Source organism: Notolabrus celidotus, chromosome 20, assembly GCF_009762535.1.
Source record: "Notolabrus celidotus isolate fNotCel1 chromosome 20, fNotCel1.pri, whole genome shotgun sequence".
NCBI lineage: Eukaryota > Metazoa > Chordata > Actinopteri > Labriformes > Labridae > Notolabrus > Notolabrus celidotus.
The window spans coordinates 14,476,405-14,500,252 of record NC_048291.1 but is presented as its reverse complement, the minus strand read 5'-3'; the positions used below and the strand labels follow the sequence as shown (position 1 = coordinate 14,500,252).

The window sequence follows — 23,848 nt, the reverse complement described above, 5'->3', positions numbered from 1 at the left end:
TTATAATCAAACATTCAGTTAACACTTCTGGTTTTTAAGTGTCTGACACAAGTACCATTGTCCTTTTCTCTACCTGAAATACCAATTTTGAAGAAATATAGTAACGCTTTCCAGTAAAGGTACATAAATGATCAAGAATTCATGGATAATTCATGCACGATATCATCATGTTTGCAGCCTCACAAATAAAGTGGAGCCTTTTATTTAGAGGGCCACAGCCATGATGAAGTAATACTGAATTAGTCATAACTCTAACACTTGAGATTAAATGTAACACAATTCCACCATTTTAATTGAAATGACCCAATATTTTAAATGTTCAATAGTATTAATTAGTTATTGTTTGTAAGCTTCAAGTTTATATTGTGTGATACATTTTTTTTTTTTACCAACAAAACTTATAGTTCCAGTGAAGGCTGGACTTAAACAAAGCAGCTGAATAAGCATCACAGGATGCTACAGATTTCACAACCGCACACCAATGACTGTAGGTTATTTATCAGTGTTAAAGACAGACCAGGGCTCGGGGCGCTGGTGGCCTAGCGGTCTAAGCGCCCCACGTACAGAGGCTACAGCCCTCGTCGCAGGGGTCGCAGGGGTCGCAGGGGTTGCAGGGGCTCGATTCCCGGCCAGACGACCATCTCCTGCATGTCCTCCCCGCTCTCCACTCCCCACATTTCCTGTTTCTCTTCAGCTGTCCTACAAAATACAGGCAAAAAGGCAAAAAAAAATAAAAATAAAAATAAAAATAAAAAATAAAAAAATATATATATATAAAAAAGACAGACCAGGGCTCTGCTTTATTTAAGGGCAACTACAAACAATATGAAGTCATGTTGAAGTTATGGTGGAGTAACCATGGTTACAACACTTGGAATTAAGCAGATTGGATAGTTTTAAATCTTGTCCCTTTAAATACTGACTTACACATGAAGACGTCCTGATCATCAACACAACACATGAATTATTACATTTATAAATGTAATGTGCTGTCATGAAGTCAGGCATGAGATACCTTGTGAATTACTTCTAGTTCATCAGGCAATTCATGATACTTCATGTACCCTTACTGTGAACTGTTTCAAAGAAACTTAAAACATACTTTTCAATTTATTTTAAAACATGTAACAATAACCTAATCCGTATTTGTTTCATCCTTTCTTTATTTTACAACAGCGAGCAACATGTCTGAAACATTCATCGAAAAACGAGTGACTGACAAAGATAATTATAGGGATTTATTTTTCCCACCGGAAACATTTAAGATACCAAGAGGACCTTACATTAAGAGTTTAAAGCTCTCATGAGGAAACTAGAAAGAAAAATCCAGTCTTGCTATTCTGTGAATTAAAATCAGTAAGCTAACCCGCAAGATTACTAACATTACCAAGTTAGAATGCATTTGGATTTAAAGGTAACTCTGTAATTGATCATGACGAGATGAAACATGAAGACATAAATCCTGTCTAATATAAAAGAGTGAAACAGTGCTGAGTGAGTAAACTCCTCCTCCTCTTGTCTTCTCCTCAGTGTGTTTATAAGCTTCAGTCTCTCTTCTCCTCACACTCCAACCCTGCTCACTTCTCAGCTGGACAGTAAGGGACGTTCTCAGCACACACTGACAACATGCTGGGGAGCCTCTGCACTCTCATCACTGCTCTAACATGTAAGGAGGCTGACTTACTGCAGCTTTGAGCTCATGTTGGATTCATCAGTCTGTGTGTTTCTCTTGACTCCATGTCATCTTGTTGTTTCCAGGTGTGAGCGCTGTGACACTGGTGACACAGAAGCCTCCGGTTGTGACTGTGAGGAGAGGAGAGACAGCCACCATGGACTGTGATGTTTTCACAGATGATGGGTCTCGCTGGTATAAACATGTTCCTGGAGGAACTTTTCAGTTTGTTTTGAGGAATCATCTCTATTACTCCTCTCCAAAGTATGGCTCTGGAATCTCCCCAGAAAAATTTACTTCCAGTCACCTGTCTGGCACAGAGTATCGTTTAACCATCATGAATGTAGACGAGACAGACTCAGCTGTCTATATCTGTGAAACTTGGGACGACAGTGCGAAAGAGCACGTATCACAGTGATTTACACCATGACAAAAACCTCCTCACACTTACTTCTGCTTTTCTAACTTCTGATGCACAGTGATGGTGGTTTGAAACAAACAGCCAGTGCTTTCTTAGAGCCCACCACTTGTTCAAACTCTAATCTTTAAACTTTGTAATCTCCTCACTTCCACTTTTTGAGTTTGTGACACACCAGCTGATGCTCTCTCCATCGACCCTACAGTAGACTTTTAAGATGACAATAATGATACTTCTCTCTGAAAGATGAATTAATGTGAAACATAACTTACTAATCAATGAATATGAATACTCAGAATTAGTGTTGTTGCTTTACCTTGATAAATCAGTCATATCTAAATCCAAATGTTAAATGTTGAATGCTAAATATCACATCAAACTATGACTCTTTCAATGTTGGATGATTAGGTACACATCAGGGAAGGAAAAAAAATATTTTGAGAAAAAGTCATACATTTATGATAATGCAGTTATTTATTTAGGAAAATAAACTCATGCATTTTAAAGATTCAAGTTGTAATACTATAAGAAAAAAGTTATACTTTTACAAGATTAAGGTGGAAGATAAGAATAAAGTTGTAATCTTAGGACAAGTTTTTCTGTTCTTTTCTGCTTTTGTGTGTTTTTGACTGTGTATTTACAGCATGTTTGCTGTTAAAAGTTGCAGCACATCAACTTTTATTTCAAGCGTGTTTCTACTGTTGCATTTGTTTGGACTTTTGCATGTGTTTTAGAATTGACATTGTTTCTACAGTTACAGCTTGTTTCTCCTAAAGAAGATTGTACTGGCTGTTAAGCACTAAATACAAGTGAAGGCAAGAGCTACTGTGGCTTCATTCATTCTCATATCAGTTGGGGTTCCCCTATTTACAGGAACTACTAGTCACAAAACACTGTAAACTTAAGGACACATGTTCACTATAGTATGACCTGTGATGCTGTGAATTTATATGTAAGAAATGTATGTTCTGCACTTGTTTACCACTGAACGAGTTTTGGCTAATGGAGATGATGTGCAAGCTAGCGCGAGGAGACCGGCGCTAGCTGTGCTTCCGACTTCAGCTGTTAAGGACTCCGGCGAGGGTGCTTTGGCAAGTCATGGCAGCAATAAGTAAATAAATACTTAAGTAAGAAGTTAGAGGTTACAAATGTTGTGCTTAATTCGTGTTTCTGTAAAAATTGACTTAAAAAAAAAACACTTGTAACGGAATTTGTGGCCCTGAAACTGAGGATTCTTGGGACTGTGCTTGGAAATATACAAGTTTGTTTTACAGTTTTTACTGAAATAAAACTCAATACAGATGAGTGAAGGCAAGAACTTGTGTGTGGTTTCCCTCATTCTCATATCACCACTATTTCCCTTATTTGAGAGTACAACAGGTGCTCACATGCCCGATTACTCTACGTATAGGGCACGAGTATCATGATCTGCTGGACAAACACAAAAAGATATCAGTAGGAGATAAGGAAAAAAGTATGAGTGGATGAAATCAAAGTAGACCTGTCACAACAAGGTAGATCAAATGAGACACAGAATTGACATGACTTTCTTTCATGGCTCTAACAGGCTTATCTTCTACGTCCAAGTCATGGACCCATATATCGTCAATCAACTTGTATTTTGTTTTTTTATGTATGATACTTTTTAAAGTTTTTAATCTTCAACTTTGGAACTAACTCACTGGTGATGTCTGAATTTCTTCACTGTGAAGGCAAAAGGATGAAAGAGAACATGAAACTCCTCCTCTTGTCCTCTCCTCAGTGTGTTTATAAGCTTCAGTCTCTCTTCTCCTCACACTCCAACTCTGCTCACCTCTCAGCTGGACAGTAAGGGACGTTTACAGCACACACTGACAACATGCTGGGGACCCTCTGCATTCTCATCACTGCTCTAACATGTAAGACAGTCTTCTTAGTCCTGTTGAAGAAGAGCACAATAATTTCACACACATACATACATACACAGCACACACACCTTTGACTTGTGTTTTTTTCTCTGTGTGTGTTACAGATGTTGGTGCAGGGAAAATTCTGACCCAGACGCCAACTGTCCTCACGGTTTCTACAGAACAAGAGGCTGTTCTCAAATGTAACATTGAAAGAGCAGAAACATACTATGTAGAATGGTACAAACAGATTCCTGGGGAAGCTCCTCAGTATGTTCTGAAATTTTACCATGCTCACAAATCACCTACATTTGGATCCGGATTCTCCTCTGACAGATTCAACTCTAAATCCTCATCAGACATAGATTACCAGTTCATCATAAAGAGAGCAGAGGCAGGAGACTCTGCTGTTTATTACTGTCAGACATGGGATAACTCTACCATGGAGCACGTATCACAGTGATACACACCATGACAAAAACCTCAGTCAGTAACACACTACTAGATCTATGAAATCTGACCAAATTAATCCAAGATAATCAGGAGAGCTTTCTTAAAACATGAAAGATCCCTGAATGAACTCCTGATACTGGATCAAATAGTCTGATAAAAGTCCCTCAGTGTGTTTATAATGTGATCAGAGTGATGAAAGAATGAGATGTTGACAGTGAAAGTTGGCCTCAACAGGATGTTTCAGTTCCACTCCCCTCATCAATGAGAGTCAGGAAGTTTTTGTACAGCCATGTGTACAAACTGAATCACTGTGGTATTCGGAGGAGGCAGCAAGCTGATTGTGACTGGTAAGTATTTTTAAACTCATCATTTTAAATCTATTATTATCCATTTATTATTCATCTTAACAGAAATTATTTATTTTACTTTGTCTTTGTCATTGAACTCTGTTTAAGGATAGATTGGTTTATAGTTTACCCATCAGTTTAAACCCCAGTACGAGGCTGTACTTTGAGAAACAATATTATATGAACACTTGACATTAGTATGTTTTAAAATGTGTGCAGTTAGCCTTAGTGGCTGCTGCATAAAAGAGAAAACTCCTTTAAGATTGTTAAATTTTAGTATGGAATTTTTTTGACTGCATAATTGTTTTGACAATTTAAAGTTCCCTCACTTTGAGTGCTGTTTAGTGTTGTTACTCCATCTGAATGTTACTCTTACAAAGTTAAAAATAATATTGCTTTTAACAGATATGCCATCAATGCGTTTTTTTTTCTTAATGAATATGTATACACAAATAATAGCTGAAAGACACACTTACTTTTAGACTCATCAGACACCACCAATTATTATCTGTTTCTTATCTGTGTGAAAGTAAGTAAAATAAGAGAAGTACCCGACAATAATTTTTAATTCATTTAATTGTTTTACTGTTGTAAAAAAGAGAGAGATATTGTTAAATTGTGGCTGAAACAGCTTATAGTCACATTAAAAACTAAAGTATGTATTATAAAATACTCACTTTAAAAAAACGTTTAAACATACAGTATATTCAGCTTATAAATATTTGTTATCTGTCTGCTATTATGGGGATATACACTCTTTGGAGAAGATGAATTGTAAAAATTTAACTCTATCTTTGGAAGTTCAGTTACAGTTTTTATGACAATTTGTCTGTCTTGTTTGTAACCTTGTACTACAATAATGTTATTTAGAATTTTAAATTGTTGAAATGGTTCCAGCCTCCCTTTTATCATTCAAAGTCTTTGTGAACCCAATATGGTACTATCAGTTTCTCTGGATGATTTGATGAAATGTGTAAAATGTCCTGTGTGTGTGTTTCAGGCTCCAGCCTCCCTCCTCCTGTCCTCACAGTCTTCCCTCCGTCCAGTGCTGAGCTCCAGTCCAACAAAGCCTCTCTGGTCTGTCTGTCCAGTCAGTCTGTGCCTTTTGCAGATGTGAGCTGGTTTGGTGATGGGTGTCCAGTGAGCAGTGGGATCTCTACCAGCACGGCTGTTCAGCAAGCAGACCAGACTTTCCAAATCAGCAGCTATCTGTCCATCAATCCCTCTCAGTGGATCATGGGCAAAGTTTTCACTTGTAAAGTGTCTCTGGGCCTCCAGACTTCAGAGAAAAACATTACTGTGTCTGACTGCTCCAAAGAGGGTGTCTAAATGTGTCTTCAGCTTTAATGCTTGTGCTTCTTTGAAGCCTTTACATGATTTAGAAATAAGAAAAGAGAAGATCTGCTGTTCGTTGGTGTGGACATGCTATAACTTTGCTGAATTGTGTATGGGTTGTTTGAATAAAAGCATTCTTTACTAGACAACATCCAGCTTTACTCTTTTTTGTCTTTAGTGAAGTGTTGTGTGTATAAACCTGAAGATAAATGATTCTCTTTGTGAGTTAATTTACAGCAATACAACTATGCTAATTTAAAATGTACAAATACAGGAGTTTAAACAGTTAAGGGCATTTGGGGCTTGCTTCCCCTTGAGGTTTCTAGGAGACATCATGGATCACCTAAAGGTTTTGTTTTTTACATTTTGTTTTGAATAATCTATCAAAAAGTTGTTGCAGAAACATGCATCTTTCTTGGCACTGTAGAAGCATTTTTCTGCAGCAGGTAGTTATTTATTTGACATGTGTAAATACACGTGGACCACTCTAGTCCCAGCGTTACACACACTCCAAATGTGCCTCTACTGACCACTTGTTATCAGATCTCAATTTCCTGCTTTATATGTAAATGAACGCAGAACCAAATACACCTCTATTAGCATTTAAAACATATTAAACAGTGATAAAAATAAATTTAGAAAATCATAGAGACTGCTGACAGCAAAGAAAGGGGGAGAGCACACTCATGTGAATAAGCAGCAGAGAGGAGCATGTCAATAAAGACCAAAGTGTTGAGGTGATAAAAACTTTGTTTGATCATGAAACCTGATGTTGATCCAAAGTTCTATGGATCATCAGGTCAATCCCAGAAGCTTATTCCCCCCTAATAGTAAGATTAAATATAAATAAGAAGCAAATAATTGGAATGGGTTATAAAAAAATAACGATTAGGTAGATGGATTCTTGACCTTTGACCTCTTCATTTACACGCAGATAAGGGGAAGAGGCCTGCAGGTGCATCCTGGGAAGGAGAAGAGGGAGGAGTAAAGAGGTGATGCTTCACTGATGGAGGATGAAAACTCAGTTTCAGTTGATTCTCAGTTTGTCTGACTTCTCTGTCATCACCTTATAACAATGTTTCATTTGATTTTAAATATACAGTAAATACTGAACAGGAATATATTCCGTGTCTGTGTGTGTGAATATACTGTCATCACCACCGACATGAAAATTATTGAACAAATAAAGTACCTTGAATAAGAGTTGAGGTGAAATATCATTATAAGTTATTCTGGTAATAGTACAAATAAATACAAAGACTTCTTTTACATGGTTTCATGTTTTTATTGAATGATTGTTGATAAAAGCAGCAGTAGCAAAGCTGAGCCAACACCTCCAGCTAAGTGTCCAACATTTGTTCCAAGCATGCAGACACATCTTTTCTAACATGTGAACCTTGTAATGAGCAAAGAGCACAAAGAGTAAAGAAGCAGATTAGAAATGCTCTCTGAGCTCCTCTACTATTCTTCAGTGGGACAGAGGGACTTGTTGATGTTTTTCTCTGAGGTCTGGGAGCCCAGAGACACTTAACATGTGTAAACCTTGTCCATGTTCAAGTCGGACGTCTGGATGGACAGATAGCTGCTGATCTGGAAAGTCTGGTCTGCTTGCTGAACAGCCGTGCTGGTAGAGATCCCACTGCTCACTGGACTCCCAGAAGCTAACCAGCTCACATCTGCAAGCGGCACAGACTGACTGGACAGACAGACCAGAGAGACTTTGTTGGACTGGAGCTCAGTACTGGGCGGAGGGAAGACTGTGAGGACAGGAGGAGGGAGGCTGGAGCCTGAAACACACACACAGGACATTCAACACATGATTACATATGAAGTTAATAATACAAATATGCCATGATGGTCTTAAAATAGTTACTTCACGACTGATTAGATCATTTTAGAACAGAAAAATCAAAATATAATGATCATTTACAAAAAGCATCCAATGACCAGTATAGTTTGTTTTTTGTAAAACAGCATTGAGATCTGTTACATTTGACTGAAAGTCATACAACTCATCTGTTGTCATCTGCCTCTTTTTAAATGTATCAAACCATCAAGTACAAAATGTAATGAGAAAACATGACAAAATAAATCATATCACTTAGACATAACATACATCACATTATATAGATGTTAAATGCCAAGTTTTTTTTAATGTATGTAAAAATATCAAATATTTTTTTAAAGATAATTTAACAATAGGTTTTGAAATGATGAGCACTGCCAAGTCCCATGTGATAGATGTTGATAAACATTGTAATTACCCACTCACTTAGAGGTTTACCAACCGAATATAAACATTTTCTTCTTTTTTGGAAAAATGTGTCAGATTGTGCAGATTAACTCAAAGCTCCTCCCTCTTTCAGTCCCCCTTAATCTCATTGTTGTATTAAATTGCTCCTCCAGCACCTCCTCTCCTCATCTTCCAGAGTCTCTAATCTGTCAGCAGTGAGCTCACTTTACAAGTTCCAAGTCCATTCTCAGAACACACACTGACAACATGCTGGGGAGCCTCTGCACTCTCATCACTGCTCTAACATGTAAGGAGGCTGACTAACTGCAGCCTTGAGCTCATGTTGGATTCATCTGTCTGTGTGTTTTTCTTGACTCCATGTCATCTTGTTGTTTCCAGGTGTGAGTGCTGTGACGCTGGTGACACAGAAGCCTCCTGTTGTGACTGTGAGGAGAGGAGAGACAGCAACCATGGACTGTAACTCTGCTATAGATGGACCTCGCTGGTACAAACAGATTCCAGGAGGAATACCTCAGTTTGTACTAAATTTCCATCACAGCTTAAGCTCTCCAGCCTATGGCTCTGGTTTCTCCCCTCCTAAATTTAAATGTAACCGACTGTCAGGGAGAGATTACCGTTTTACTATTACCAATGTGGAGAAGGGAGACTCTGCTGTTTATTATTGTAAAACATGGGACAGCTCTGTTGAAGACTTCGTATCACAGTGATTTACACCGTGAAAAAAACCTCCTCACACTTACTTCTGCTTTTCTAACTTCTGATGCAGTGACAGTGGTTTGAAACAAACAGCCAGTGTTTCCTGAAAGCTCACCTCTTGTTCAAACTCTATCTTTAAACTTTTCAATCTTTTAAAGAGATTCACAAATGAATCCACAGATCTTTACAGTGGAAAACACACAAATAAAAAGACAACATGATAACTACTTACTGTAAACAATTAAAACACAAGTTAATGTTTAAGATACATTAGTGAGTCTCAAATTTGTAACAAAATAGTTTGTAACTGTTGCTCATTGCTGATTTTAATATACCAAAAAACAACAACAAAAAAATGTATAAAAAACAAATGTATTGATGCTCATAGGAATAATCATTTTTAAGTTGCATTTTCCCTCCTTCAGAAATCCTTAAAAGATCATCTGGTATCTATGAAAAATGATAATCTACAGCATCACAGAGTCTATTCTCTCACCACAGCGGAACAATGATCAATAAAATGTTGCATTGATCTGAAAGGTGATCTAGATTCTGAAATGTATGATGACTTCTCTGTCTTCACCTTATAACAATGTTTCATTTGATTTAGAATATGCAGTAAATACTGAACAGAAATATATCAAGTGTGTGTGTGTGTGTGTGTGTGTGTGTGTGTGTGTGTGTGTGTGTGTGTGTGTGTGTGTGTGTGTGTGTGTGTGTGTGTGTGTGTGTGTGAATATACTGTCATCACCGCTGACATGAAAATTATTAGAAAAATAAAGTACCTTGAAAAAGAGTTGAGGTGAAATATCATTATAAGTTATTCTATTAATAGTACAAATAAATACAAAGACTTCTTTTACATGGTTTTATGTTTTTATTGAATGATTGTTGATAAAAGCAGCAGTAGCAAAGCTGATCCAACACCTCCAGCTAGGTGTCCCAACATTTGTTCCAAGCATGCAGACACATCTTTTCTAACATGTGAACCTTGTAATGAGCAAAGAGCACAAAGAGTAAAGAAGCAGATTAGAAATGCTCTCTGTGCTCCTCTACTATTCTTCAGTGGGACAGAGGGACTTGTTGATGTTTTTCTCTGAGGTCTGGGAGCCCAGAGACACTTTACATGTGTAAACCTTGTCCATGTTCCAGTCGGACGTCTGGATGGACAGATAGCTGCTGATTTGGAAAGTCTGGTCTGCTTGCTGAACAGCCGTGCTGGTAGAGATCCCACTGCTCACTGGACTCCCAGCAGCTAACCAGCTCAAATCTGCAAAAGGCACAGACTGACTGGACAGACAGACCAGAGAGACTTTGTTGGACTGGAGCTCAGCACTGGACGGAGGGAAGACTGTGAGGACAGGAGGAGGGAGGCTGGAGCCTGAAACACACACACAGGACATTCAACACATGACTACATATGAAGTTAATAATACAAATATGCCATGATGGTCTTAAAATAGTTACTTCACTACTGATTAGATCATTGTAGAACAGAAAAATCATAATATAATGATAATTTACAAAAAGCATCCAATGACCAGTATAGTTTGTTTTTTTGTAAAACAGCATTGAGTTCTGTTACATTTGACTGAAAGTCATACAACTCATCTGTTGTCATCTGCCTCTTTTTAAATGTATCAAACCATCAAGTACAAAATGTAATGAGAAAACATGACCAAATAAATCATATCACTTAGACATAACATACACTACATTATATAGATGTTAAAGGCCATGTTTTTTTTAATGTATGTACGAATATCAAATACTTTTTTAAAGATAATTTAACAATAGGTTTTGAAATGATGAGCACTGTCACAGATTTAGAGAAAAAAACCCACAATGTGGAAAATGTTCCTGATAGATAAATTTCATCAGCCCTCAAAGTTTCTGAAGTATTATCAACAAACACTTGATATATGTGTTGAACTGACACAGCTTGGCACAGATTGGTTCTAAATAAATTGAGGTAAAAGCTAAAAACAGCCAATCTGAACCAAAATATCATTTCATGTCACAAATGAATAAAATGAACATTTTCTGTTAATATATATCAGATGCAGATAATATTGGTTGCCCAATGATGAGTTTAAAGGTACTTACTTGTCACAATCAGCTTGGTGCCTCCTCCGAATACCACAGTGATTCAGTTTGTACACATGGCTGTACAAAAGCTCCTGACTCTCACTGATGAGGGGAGTGGAACTGAAACATCCTGTTGAGACCAACTTTCACTGTCAACATCTCATTCTTTCATCACTCTGATCACATTATAAACACACTGATGGACTTTTATCAGACTGTTTGATCCTGTATCTTGAGTTTATTCAGTGATCTTTCATGTTTTAAAAATGTTCTCCTGATTATCTTGGATTAAGTGTGCCTGTTTACTTTGTTCTATTATTGTTCTGGTTGTCTTTGGAGGCCTGTTGATGCTCTGTAAGTCAGTCTAAACAAAATTAGGTCAGTATAAATGACATGTTAGTGTATGTTCTGTGACACTTTTCTGACATTTTATTTTTTGCAGTTTACAATAGAGAGAAGGATGCAGATTGAACATTTATCAGCTTGTGTCACATGCATCACACATCTCATGAAATACCTTCTCATTTAGAGCATGCTCCACATGAATAATGACTCCTGAGAACCAAAACAATCAAATGAGAATCTAGGATCTGTTATCTGCACAATATATAGTTTTATTGAACTGTTAAATTGAACTGTAATTTAGTGTAACATCAACGTAATCAACCTATGTTTTGACTCACAAAGACCGCAGAGTAATCTCTCAATCCATCTCAATTTTTGAGTCGATACAGTTTAAGCTCTTTAGATTAACCTCATATAATCAAACAAGTCAAGCTTTAGTGTTCAATATGTGTCCAGAGGTAAAAAATAAATAGCTGAGTTTAGTTTGTTAACAGATCTTTTTTTCTGAGACTGGAATCAAAACAAACAGTGAAATCAGTTCATGTTTAGTGATGAAATAAAATGATAAGTAACTTCATTTACAATGGTTCCATCAAGAATTATTTGAGGACTGGGACTGGAAGTCAAACAAAGTATTGTTCAGAGTAGTTACTGTGTGCATTAGTAGATGGGTCAGAGACACAAAAAGCAGAAGTAAGTGTGAGGAGGTTTTTGTCACGGTGTAAATCACTGTGATACGTACTCATCGGCAGTGCCATCCCATGTTTTACAGTAATAAACTGCAGAGTCTCCCTCCTCCACAGTGCTGATGATCAAACGATAATCTTTTTGTGACTGATGTGTTGATGCGAACTTTGGAGAGGAGAAACCAGAGCCATAGGTTGGAGTGCTCCAGCTATGATAGTTAGACAGCACAAACTGAGGAATTCCTCCTGGAATCTGTTTATACCAGCGAGCACTCTATCAGTCACAGTCCCAATGTTACAGTCCATGTTGGCTGTCTCTCCTCTCCTCACATTCACAACAGGAGGCTTCTGTGTCACCAGCATCACAGCACTCACACCTGGAAACAACAAGATGACATGGAGTCAAGAGAAACACACAGACTGATGAATCCAACATGAGCCCAAAGCTGCAGTAAATCAGCCTCCTTACATGTTAGAGCAGTGATGAGAGTGCAGAGGGTCCCCAGCATGTTGTCAGTGGGTGCTGAGAATGGACTTGGAACTTGTAAAGTGAGCTCACTGCTGATAGATTAGAGGCTCTGGAGAATGAGGAGAGGAGGTGCTGGAGGAGCAATTTAATACAACATTGAGACTGACGGGGACTGACAGGAGGAGGAGCTTCATTTCAGCTGCCGTACATTTATTGGTTATCAGTGTAACTGTAAATGTTTTACTGTGTTCATTATGACAGATCTGGCAATTATACATCTCTGACTTCAATTCATTGCATCACCATGATTTAAAAACAAATATTTAATCTTTCCGGGTTGGTTGAATTGATTGGAGTTTTCATCTTGTCATAGTTTTGAAACTGTTAAATCTGCTTTTTGCAGTCTTTGAAAAAAAAAAATCAACTTACACTAATTTTTGAATTTTAGAGAGAAGTATCTAAATCCGGATATAAGCTTTTGATTTTATATCTGTATTTTAACAATTGTTAATGTTACACACTTGGACACAAAAAGTGATTTTCCAGGCGTGCATGGGTTGTTTTTTGTAGTTTACTCACTTCCAGGAATTATTCAACAGTTACAATTACAACAGCGTAGCAGAGCTGCGTACAGCATAGACGTTTCGGTCCTCTCTCTACACTGCGCATGTGCACCTGACCTGCGCATCCCCAAAAGACCCAAAACTGCTCCAAAGCTGCCCCAAACTGCCTGCTTAAACCTTGCTCCTCCTTATTGCACATTCCACATAAGGATAACACACAAATATCTGTGTACCTGACTACTGCACAATTCTTAATTAGAAAGGTTATGTATAAAATAACAAAATAACAAAAATAAACATTAGAGTGGGGGGTGTCAGTGTCCACATCAATGCATGACATTATTATAGGTCCCACATTAATGATAATACTGAGAGCTGACCTTGACCCAGTGGCACCGTATAGAGGTGAAAAGTTAGGATGATTCTAAGGGCCCATGACTGACATGAGGCCTGGAAATAATAATTAAAATAATAATTAAAAAACAAATCATAATTAACATTTTATACAGAATAAGGTAATTTAAAAACGGTCCAGTTGTCTTCATAAAATGTATATCAGAGATCTCTACTTTATTTGGGCAAATTCATGAGGTGTGCTTTTGACTCACAAAGATGGTAGAGTAATCCTCAATCTATCTCAATTTTTGAGTTAATACAGTTTAAGCTCTTTATATTAACCTCATTACACGAAACAAGTCAAGCTTTAGTGTTCAATGTGTGTCCAGAGGTAAAAAGAAAATCTCTGAGTTTAGTTTTAACATATCTTTTTTCTGAGCCTCGAAACAAGACAAACATTGAAATCGGTTCATGTTTAGTGATGAAATAAAATAATAAGTGAATCATTTACAATGGTTCCATCAAGAATTATTTTAGGACTGTGACTGGAAGTCAAAGAAAGTATTGTTCAGAGTAGTTACTGTATGTATTGGTAAATGGGTCAGAGATATAAAAAGCAGAAGTAAGTGTGAGGAGGTTTTTGTCACGGTGTGAATCACTGTGATACGTGCTCATCGGCAGAGTTATCCCATGTGTGACAGTAATAAACTGCAGAGTCTCCCTCCTCCACAGTGCTGATGATCAAACGATAATCTGTTGTTGACTGATGTGTTGATGTGAACTTTGGAGAGGAGAAACCAGAGACATAGGTTGGAGAGCTCCAGCCATGATAGTTGTACAGCACTAACTGAGGAACTCCTCCTGGAATCTGTTTATACCAGATAGCTTGGTAATTAGTCACAGTCCCCAGGTTACAGTCCATGGTGGCTGTCTCTCCTCTCCTTACAGTCACAACAGGAGGCTTCTGTATCACCAGCGTCACAGCACTCACACCTGGAAACAATAAGATTACATGGAGTCAAGAGAAACACACAGACTGATGAATTCAACATGAGCTCAAAGCTGCAGTAAGTCAGCCTCCTTACACGTTAGAGCAGTGATGAAAGTGCAGAGGGTCCCCAGCATGTTGTCAGTGTGTGTTCTGAGAATGGACTTGGAACTTGTAAAGTGAGCTCACTGCTGACAGATTAGAGGCTCTGGAGGATGAGGAGAGGAGGTGCTGGAGGAGCAATTTAATACAACACTGAGACTGAGGGGGACTGACAGGAGGAGGAGCTTTGAGTCATCTGCAGGCTTGACACATTTCTGTACCTGAGAAAATCTCAAATTCCAAGTATGTTCCTTACAGTTGTTGCAAGTGACTGGTTGTCAGTTACGGGGTAGTTTATAAAATGGTATCTGAATCACATTTCATGCAATGTTTCAGCCTTTCAAAAATAAATATCTATACAAATATAACGTATGTATAAGAATGTTATCGAGTTTTCAGTCATTCATAGTTTCACAGAGAACTGATACTTAACCTCTTAATTTACATGATGCTGAAGAAAGACACAAGGCTTACAGGTGTTTCCTGTCGACTACTTCAGCTGAAATAGATTTACAAATATTGTGTGTGTTTGTGTGTCTTTTTAAGGATATCCCACCCAGTTCTACCTACAAACCAGTGCTGCCCTCCAGTGTTCTTTATTGTGCATTTTAATCTCAGCCCATTGGCTTTCCTCTGTTGTGCTGCACCATTTTCGGTGCCCTTTTTAACAACTTCCTCTGTCTGTTCTACAATTTCCCAGCATTATAAATGTGACTGTAACTTTCTATGTTTACTGATTTTGTTGTTTAACCTTTCCATGCTTTAGCCATCATCCAGTTGGTGAATCCTTCTTCATTAACTGCAAACCATTCCTTTTTCATCTATCAGACTGGGCAGGCTTGACACAACCTCCAACCAAGTTAGTTCAGGAAGGTGAGGAGAATGGCGGCTGAGGTGGTTGTAAATCAGCTCTGTGGGAGCTCCAGTGATTCTGGCAGTAGGTTTTCTTTATCCCGACACCCGTAATTTTTTGCAGCAAAAAATGAGGCAATCCATTTGTTGCTGTTATATAGCCTATTGGTACTTGCATCATATAACTGCCAGCATACTTCAATAGTCAGGTAGTTTTTATTGTTTAATAGAGAAACTTAACTTAACTTAACACAAGGAAAGTCAATTTGTATCATTAGTTTCACCTGTGTTCCACACCTGTGTTGATTACTCTGTGTATTTAGTTCCTCATTTTCCTCTGTCCCTTGTTGGATCATTGTTCGTCTTCCCTGTGTGTGTTCCCTGTGTTCTCTCTGTGTTTCTTTTCTTGTGATCCCTATGTTTTATTTTGATTTATTATTGGAAGGTTTTAGTATGTTTTGTTGGTACCTTTTGTTTAATAAAACCTTTTTATTTTAAAATCTGCACTCGGGTCCTCCTGAAGTCTTTCCCCCAATGTGACACTATTGGGGGTTTATAAAAAGCACAGCAGGTGAAATCCCTGCCAATCCCCCAGGCAATAGCTCATAAAGAGAAATCAATCTCACAGTAGCTTTAATGGAAGTTGCACAAGAATCTCTGTGAAATAATAAGTTGGGAAAGCTCTTCATAAAATGGACATACATTCCGATAAAAAAAACTATATAGTGTATTATCACACAACTCTAGACCAGCTCTTAAGTTTCTTATGTCTTGCTGTAATACGACAGTAGAAGACAATTCAGTTAATTTGATAAATGCTGCCACCTTGTGGTTAGAATTAACAGGGTATAAAAAGAAACCAATAAATTCATAATTTGAAGATTTAAAAAGTTGTTATATATAAACACCATGCGTGACTAGTATAAATAATGTTAAGCAGAACTTTCTGTAAAATATACAAACATTTCTTCTTTTTGATACATCAGTATAGATACAAGATAAAACATCTCTGGACAAGAGGTCTAAGGTATCTGTGGCCCTCTCCTCCTCGCTCTGACCGGTGTTGTCCCTCTGATAATCCCCCTCACAGGAGCCCTCATCTGTGCTCGGAGTGGAGACCTGAGTCCAATGCTTGGGGGAAGTCTCTGCATTGGCCGCTTGGGCAAAGAGAATCTGCCGCTCTTTAAGTCGTCCACAAAAGCCTCCACATTGTCAAACTTTGAAGAGAGTGTGGTCAGCTCGTCTTTTAGCGTGTTAAACTGCTTGTAGAGGTCCCCCAGAGCATTCGAGAGGGGCTGGATCCTAGACACAAGTAGAGACGTTCAGAAAAGTACAAACGAGTAAATTATTTTAGATGTTTGGATGACCTGTCAAAGAGCTTTGGCACTGTGTTGTTCCATTAGCTCACAAGGAATCAGAACATTGTTTACTGGCAAAACATGAGGAGAACCAAGTAAATCTGGCAACAAGAAAGTCACGCCATGCTGTTAAAGAGGAACAGCCGCGTCATCTGCGGGAAACATCAGGACAACAGGCATAAAGAACGGAAGTCTCTTGAGAAAAGATGAAAGTACAAAAAAAGATTTTTGGCCTAAATGTCAGAAAGGACACCTAGAGTGAGCCAGAAAAACAAGATAAAGTTACCAAGTGACAGCTAAATACTTTTTCAACTATTGGTGTTATAGTTCAGGGCCTCAGTCAGCCTACAGAACACACGGCTGCAACATTTCCTGTAATTTACTGGCCCCGTCTCCTCAGTGAGGTCATTTACTAAGTTGATTCGGCCTTGTGTGGACCAGAGCAATCATGGATCACATTACTGGCTCTGACTGGTCAGCGGTCACGTGCAGAGAAGCAGCAGTTACATAATTCATCATTTGGTATTACTGTGAGGAACAATAAAATGTTCACTGACATCACCAACTGTTGTTGTTCACACATATTGCACCTCTCTCTTGCATAACATGTTAACTTTCTGTGTTTTTTTATTTATTTCTCATTCTAGCTTTTCCACCTGCAACCCATGCACACTATCATCGGAGACAGGAGTAACACACCTGTTGTATTCAGGCAGCACAGACGCATGGTCATTGATCAGCAAATCTTTCACTTGAGTTATAATAGCAAATTTCCAGTTGTCCAGGACTTGGGTCAGGTTGGAACAAGTCTTGCCATTAGTGTTAGGTGCTGAAATCAGACAGTAGAATAAAATAGGATTAACACTTAAGTGTATGAACAAGACTTATTGACAGGATAATCATTCACAGATTTCAGAAAAATCTAGCATGATCAATTCCAACCTTTAGGGTCCAAACGTGATGTTTCCTGTTTCCACTTCTGAGCTCCACATGTTAAAATCACGCAGAGCAGGATCAGGACTGTCTTCATCGTCATCTTCTTCGCCTAAAAATCCCAGAATATAAGACACAGGTGCTGCTGAGAATCAGGTGGATGACAATGTGACGGCAGGCAGACTTACAGTGCAAAAAAACTCAAATCTAACCAAGGGGATTTATCTTACTACCAATCGAAATATCTCATTACACTGAAGCCACGTTGACCTGACATGTCCAGATTTAAATCTTCTATCAAGGTATTACAAGCTCCAAAAACAAGGACTTCATTGACTGTAATGAGTAGAAATAACTGCCAATGTCAGAAAAATTGTCCTGACAAATTTCCAGGAACTTCCCAAGACAATTTGTTTTCCTGCATAGAGCAATTTGTACTCATAAAATCAAGCTAGTTCTCATCTTAAGCTTGTAATAACTTGGAATGAGATTCATATGTGGACCCGATGGCTCAATATGGCTTATATTAAGTGTAATAAGATATTTTGACAAGAAATTAGACTAACACATGCTCTATTTATCATAACTATTTTGCAGCGTAGACAGTTAGTGAGTAAGTAAACATTTATCTTTCACTGTAAAATGAAAAACTCTTACACCTTGTGACAAAGACAGACTTGAATCAGTAGATTAACTCAATCTGCTAACTTGTTTATTTTTGAAAGACAAGATTGTAAATATACTCTACTGTTTGAGATAACATCTTAATCATCATAATTCTGTTCTGCGCTTGTACTTGCACTATGATCTATAGTTGTGAAGGCTTAAAACATAAAATCTAATCCCAGTCAGTAAGTCACGTTTGGCTTGTTACTGTACCTGTCTGTGAAGTAGTGCCAAGAGTCTTTCCGTATGCACCAGAACACGCTTTGCAGTTCGATCCGTCAGCACTCACATAAGAAAACATACCCCTGGCAGAACTTTCTTATAACTGCCTCCTTTTTTCTCCCCCCACCTGCTCCCACCCACTTCAGTGATGCAGGCCTGTGTCACACTCTCTTCCTTTGCAGCATCTGTGCACACTTGCTGCCTGCAGGGTCACATCACATGGCACGAAAACAAGTCAAAGGTTCTCAAAACACATGCAAACACACATGATTTCCCCTTAAGTCTCTTCAATGTGTTTCCCAGACTGCTGCTCCTTCTACAACGATGAATAACCCAGCCTGAATGGGAGGTCCTGATAATCTCTTATCTAAAGCCTCAGCCTATCCTCCACATGTCTTGTAGCTGCTGTGAGCAGTGTAGGTTGGCCGCACACCCCATGGGCTGTAATCCAGAGGAGGTGTTTGATGAAGCCGAATGGCTGAAGTGTTGCATTCTTACTGCCTACTGTAATACAATCTGCTCTGCATCTGGCCTACGACAGGCCCATCCAGAAAATGGTCCTTTTAACTGGCACAGATGATGAGCACTTGGAGAGACATACAAGCTGATGGACCTGCAAAATAGAGGGATATTAAATCAAATGTTATTAATTTTTCAAGATTAAAAAATATCCCTTTATATTTGTATTAACAACAGCTGCTACATGGTGTTTGGAAAGATATACAGCACCCAAGAGATTCAATCCCCACTGAGCTGTGGACATCCGTAACTCAAATACGCTGCTGCTGACTGATTCACTCCATTATTCTGCTCAGCTTGACTTTAATCCACCTTTAGAAAGACAATATAATTCATAACTTAGATGATTTATAATTTCAGTGCTGATGGAGGAGTAGCAACATATTTTCTTGAGTTTCAATGCTACAACAGATATCCTCAGTCCACAATCTGGACAGTTTTTGACAAGCAAATGCAGCTAGAACCCAAAAAATGAAGAATTGAAATCAATAAAGCACATTTCCTTCACTGCTAAATACCGGGCGAAAGAAACGCTTTTCCTGGTCAGTTCAAAAATGGCTTTTGTCACTGGAAATTCCAGGTCTGATCTATCCCAGATTAAAGCTCCTTCTTCCATTTGAAAGATTCTCCTGTTCCGATGTCTGCAGACAGTCCTGATATATCACATGAGGTTTTCATCACTGCTGAAAAGGAATCTGTCCGAACTGTGATCCATTTGCCATCTGTACCAAATTTAAACCCATAGAGAGAACACACTGCACTGCATGCTGTTTGTAGGATGAACATCATGCCACCTGTGCCATACCTCCGCACTGACAGCACTGCAGAATGGGTTGCATTCAGGAAGTCAATTATCAGAGGATAAAGACAGGTAGGATTTTTGAGATTTGTGCAAGAATTCAAACACTTCATTCAAAATCCATTTTACTCACAACCTTTTAGTATATAATTTTGTAAATCTTAATTTTGTGATCTCAATCTTATTTCCTTTTTTCAAAGTTTACCATGAAAAATATTCTTTTGATTTGTTGATTTGTACATCAGGCCTATTCTTCTTCTTTTCCACTACATCACTAGAAATGTACAGTGGCAGCAGAGCAGTAAAAGAAGGTATGTGCCTCATGTGCAGAAGAAGAAATGTTATATAATACCTCCAGCAAGTTAAAATACCCCTGCACAAGTCATGCATATGGAACTTGACCAGAGTGCAAATACAAAATGATGCACAGATAATAGTTAAAAAAATGTAAAGTCCTCTCTAAATGTTGATTGTTACTGATTATTTTTTGCATTTTATACTGAAGCTACGGATAATACGGATGCCTCTATGTGACTTATAAAAGCAAACAAGACCATCAATGAGAAGACTGTTTATTTTTATAGAGTCATTTTCAACACTTCTAGCCACCACGTCCAACTGTGTCAGACAGTGAGTTACAGCCCATTGAAGAAACAACTTTTAATTATTTTTATCACAGAAGTAAATGTCTAAGTAATGTGTTTGACTGTTACAGCTGGATGAGATATATCAGCAGAAGACACTGCTTAAACGTGTACAGCACAACATCAACAAAGACACTAAATATAGGCCTACCGCTTTGTCCACGGGGCCACCTAAACTGACACAAGCAGGAAGTTCCTGCAGGAGCTTTACTGCCATCTTATTCAGTTTTGTTTTATTTTTTATCACCAAAGACTGAAGTTCATCCATTGTTTGCTTTACTATTTTCCACAACATGAATGAAAATGTATGGACCTCCTAGAATCCCACAAAGTGATCATTTTTATCATGTGAACACAACTATTGCTCTCAAGTAAAAAAAAATGTGCACAGGGTGCTGTAAAATGTACAGAAAAACAAAGTATGTGTCTCATCTGCAGAAGAATAAGTATTATACAACATTTTAAAGTAAAGTAACCTTCTTCTATATGAATTCAGAACTTGACCACAGTCAAAGGGGCAGCAAGAAAAGTGTCAAATTTAAACTAATCATTATGCTAAATTGATATTTTGTATTGCATTACTGGTAAGTGAACTTGGTTATCGTATAGCTTTTAATGGTGTAACTGGTCAATCAACTTTTAAGCTTTTCCATTTCACTAGCTTAAGCTTTTCTATTTTGAGAAGTTTATAAACTTTAAAAGTGTATAATACTTTATGAGCTTATCATATGCAACTAATTAAATTCTTAGTCTTTATAGTTTAAAAAAAAGAGCAACAGCTTGAATATAAGTAAGGTGGAGTATTGTATTTCCCTATGAACTGCAGTGAGCGAGAGGGAAAGTACCATAGTATTGCATGATCTAGTTAAGTACTTGTACAAGTGTTTATAGTTCTTTTACACAAGTTCTTCCTGCCCAGCATATACTACATATGCAAAGTCAATAAAATTATGGATACACAAACCAAAACACTGATCTGTTAAGAAGGTGTTGTTCATGAAAGGTTTCTCCTGATTAACATAAGTGTAGAAACCGTTCCATGGCAGCACAGTATGGTCCTTTTAGCCTTATCTGGAGTCCAGTCAGTAAACAGACTTTCCTCCAGCTATGCAGCACAGCCAGAGGAAAGAATGACTGCAGCACACACACAGAGCCAGAGAGTGAGATAACCAGGCCTCTCTCTGTCTGTTTCTTTACTCACATTTGTTCCCTCACATGCTGCTTGTTATTAACTCCCAGCAATAACATTACTTCATAATGGCTTTATCAGAGAAATCTAAAGAGGACCATTAAATTGATATATATCTGCTCTTATATTTAAGCATGGATGCCAAACAGAAGGTGCTCCATAAAGATTCTCATGTTTCCTTCTGAGTCACACGATGAGCAGGGTTTATAGGACACAGGAGCTGTCTTCAGTTGTTATACTTTATTTTCCTTTTAACAATTATCCAATGAAAGCCTGGCAAGAGAGATGTACTCATTAGAGTCTGTTTAACCCTTTACAATGGCTGCTAAACCCTTTATGTGAGTATGTTTAACTGACTTTGAAAAGAACAAACATTCAGCGTATTTTCCTGGAACAAAAGGTACATACCTACATCCTCTAAGGTTGACAGGTTGGCTTGGCCTGGCCACCAGCATTGCAGAAGTCCTGTCTACATAATGAAGCTACTTTGGTGCAACGTGTCTCAACAACATTTCAAGGGATCGCAATGACTTTGACTCATTATAGCTTCTCTCCAGGTTGAATTGCATATTTTGTATTCCCAGTTCATTTTGTGGCATACTGGCAAAACTCTTTACAAGGATGTGCTCATCTAATCAACATCATGATTAAATAAAGTGACCCACTCATCAGTACCAGAAGTAGTACTACCAGTTGGTTAAACTAATTCACATTTTCATGATTGATGCCCAAAATTCTGGTCACATGTTGTGTTTAAGCTGTAGCACAGCAGGGGCTGAAGCTCTGGTTAGTGGCTACTGCCATAATGCCAAAAATGCCCAACTACCCACATGTAAACAAACAAAGATGACATACAGTATGGCATCTCATAGTGGTTTGGCAGTATTTTGATCTAGAAATCAAGATAAAGTTACATGCAGGCTGTCTGGTTCAACTGACATATAACCACTCGACAATGTATACAAGTTGGTAGTGCTAGCCCTGCTAACATTAACTGCACTTGGTGAACCAAATATATTATTTATCTGCGGACTCTGTTATCAAATGTTCAGCCATGTTAAATAAGTTGTTCTCAATTACGACTGTTTTTTGAGTGATTTCCTTCTTTTCGTTTGTTAAATAATGGACGTAGTATCCGTGATGTCACCCATCTGTTCTTGAGCGCTGTTTTGAAGCCAATTGACGGCGGCAGCCATATTGGAAATGCGGAACTCAACCAGGCATAGTGTGACGTAAAGAGGCAGGGTTTGAGCCTCCTAGCCAACAGCTATGTGTTCCAGTCCGGGAGTCAAGTCAGTCATGTCCTTATTTGGGCAAAAACTCGTAATCTTAATATTTTCTGAACTGTTGCGTTAGAAAAAAATTCACCCCCATGAAGTGTGTGCTGATAGAGAAATTAGCTAAGTAGAGCCAAGCTGTTTTTTGAACCATGCTGTAAACATGTTTATTAAAGGGGACATATCATGCTTTTTTCATCAATATATATTGGTCTAAGAGGTCCCAAAAACATGTATTTAAAGTTTATGCTCAAAAAAAACACTTTGAAATCAGATTTTGGCATGCCTGAAAAGTCCTTTTCTTCATTCCTCATCAGAACACTCTGTTTTCCCTCTGACCACGCCCCCTCCGGAAGTGGATGTGCCTCGGCTCTCCAGCACGTTGATCTAATGTTTACATGTTGGCTGAATATACACGGCTGCTCAGAGATCGCGTTACTTCAACCCTCTGAATCTGATCCTGACGGAGAGGCGCCTGTAGCAGGACCTTTCTGAAGGATTGGTCATAGATTTAGTGTTTCTTGTTGTTTTATTTATCAGTATGTAGACGTGTGTCTTGGTACACAGCTACGAGCATGTAGCTATGTGGCTATGCTAACTAGCGCTAGCACTTATCCATGATAAATCATCCACTAGATCTTCAAATCTGCAGACGTGGGGAGTAAACCCGACCTCTGCCAGAAAGGCAGCGGGACCTTTTATGAAGGATTGGTCACAGATTTAGTGTTTCTTGTTGTTTTATTTGTCAGTA

At 38.3% G+C, this 23,848-nt stretch overlaps 3 protein-coding genes across 10 annotated transcripts; 1 reads left to right on the top strand and 2 right to left on the bottom strand.

Moving 5' to 3' along the window:
• Positions 1 to 1,547: 1,547 nt before the first annotated feature.
• Positions 1,548 to 6,260, top strand: LOC117831815 (immunoglobulin lambda-1 light chain-like). 2 transcript variants are annotated; one of them, XM_034710694.1, is made up of 4 exons: positions 1,548 to 1,666; positions 1,759 to 2,078; positions 4,743 to 4,776; positions 5,777 to 6,260. In XM_034710694.1, the coding sequence occupies exons 1-4, from the start codon at positions 1,627 to 1,629 to the stop codon at positions 6,103 to 6,105; spliced, it is 723 nt and encodes a 240-aa protein (XP_034566585.1). In that variant the 5' UTR covers positions 1,548 to 1,626; the 3' UTR covers positions 6,106 to 6,260. The 2 variants fall into 2 exon arrangements, with proteins under 2 accessions (XP_034566585.1, XP_034566584.1); XM_034710693.1 differs by lacking the exons at positions 1,548 to 1,666; positions 1,759 to 2,078 and adding exons at positions 3,858 to 3,988; positions 4,102 to 4,427.
• Positions 6,261 to 9,918: 3,658 nt separating this feature from the next.
• LOC117831785 (immunoglobulin lambda-1 light chain-like) lies at positions 9,919 to 14,758 on the bottom strand. The gene is made up of 4 exons (XM_034710632.1): positions 14,634 to 14,758; positions 14,216 to 14,541; positions 11,168 to 11,201; positions 9,919 to 10,442 (listed from the first exon to the last, which is right to left on the bottom strand). Exons 1-4 carry the CDS (start codon positions 14,671 to 14,673, stop codon positions 10,117 to 10,119), a joined length of 726 nt encoding a protein of 241 aa, XP_034566523.1. The 5' UTR covers positions 14,674 to 14,758; the 3' UTR covers positions 9,919 to 10,116.
• Positions 14,759 to 16,106: 1,348 nt separating this feature from the next.
• si:dkey-282h22.5 (uncharacterized protein LOC107988040 homolog) lies at positions 16,107 to 18,949 on the bottom strand. Of its 7 annotated transcripts, none has more exons than XM_034710635.1 (4): positions 18,661 to 18,949; positions 17,791 to 17,893; positions 17,548 to 17,677; positions 16,107 to 16,792 (listed from the first exon to the last, which is right to left on the bottom strand). In XM_034710635.1, the coding sequence occupies exons 2-4, from the start codon at positions 17,882 to 17,884 to the stop codon at positions 16,513 to 16,515; spliced, it is 504 nt and encodes a 167-aa protein (XP_034566526.1). In that variant the 5' UTR covers positions 17,885 to 17,893; positions 18,661 to 18,949; the 3' UTR covers positions 16,107 to 16,512. The 7 variants fall into 7 exon arrangements, with proteins under 7 accessions (XP_034566526.1, XP_034566528.1, XP_034566525.1 ...); XM_034710637.1 differs by lacking the exon at positions 18,661 to 18,949 and adding an exon at positions 18,012 to 18,242 and having other exon boundaries at positions 17,791 to 17,926; XM_034710634.1 differs by lacking the exon at positions 18,661 to 18,949 and adding an exon at positions 18,012 to 18,242.
• Between the last annotated feature and the right edge of the window lie 4,899 nt (positions 18,950 to 23,848).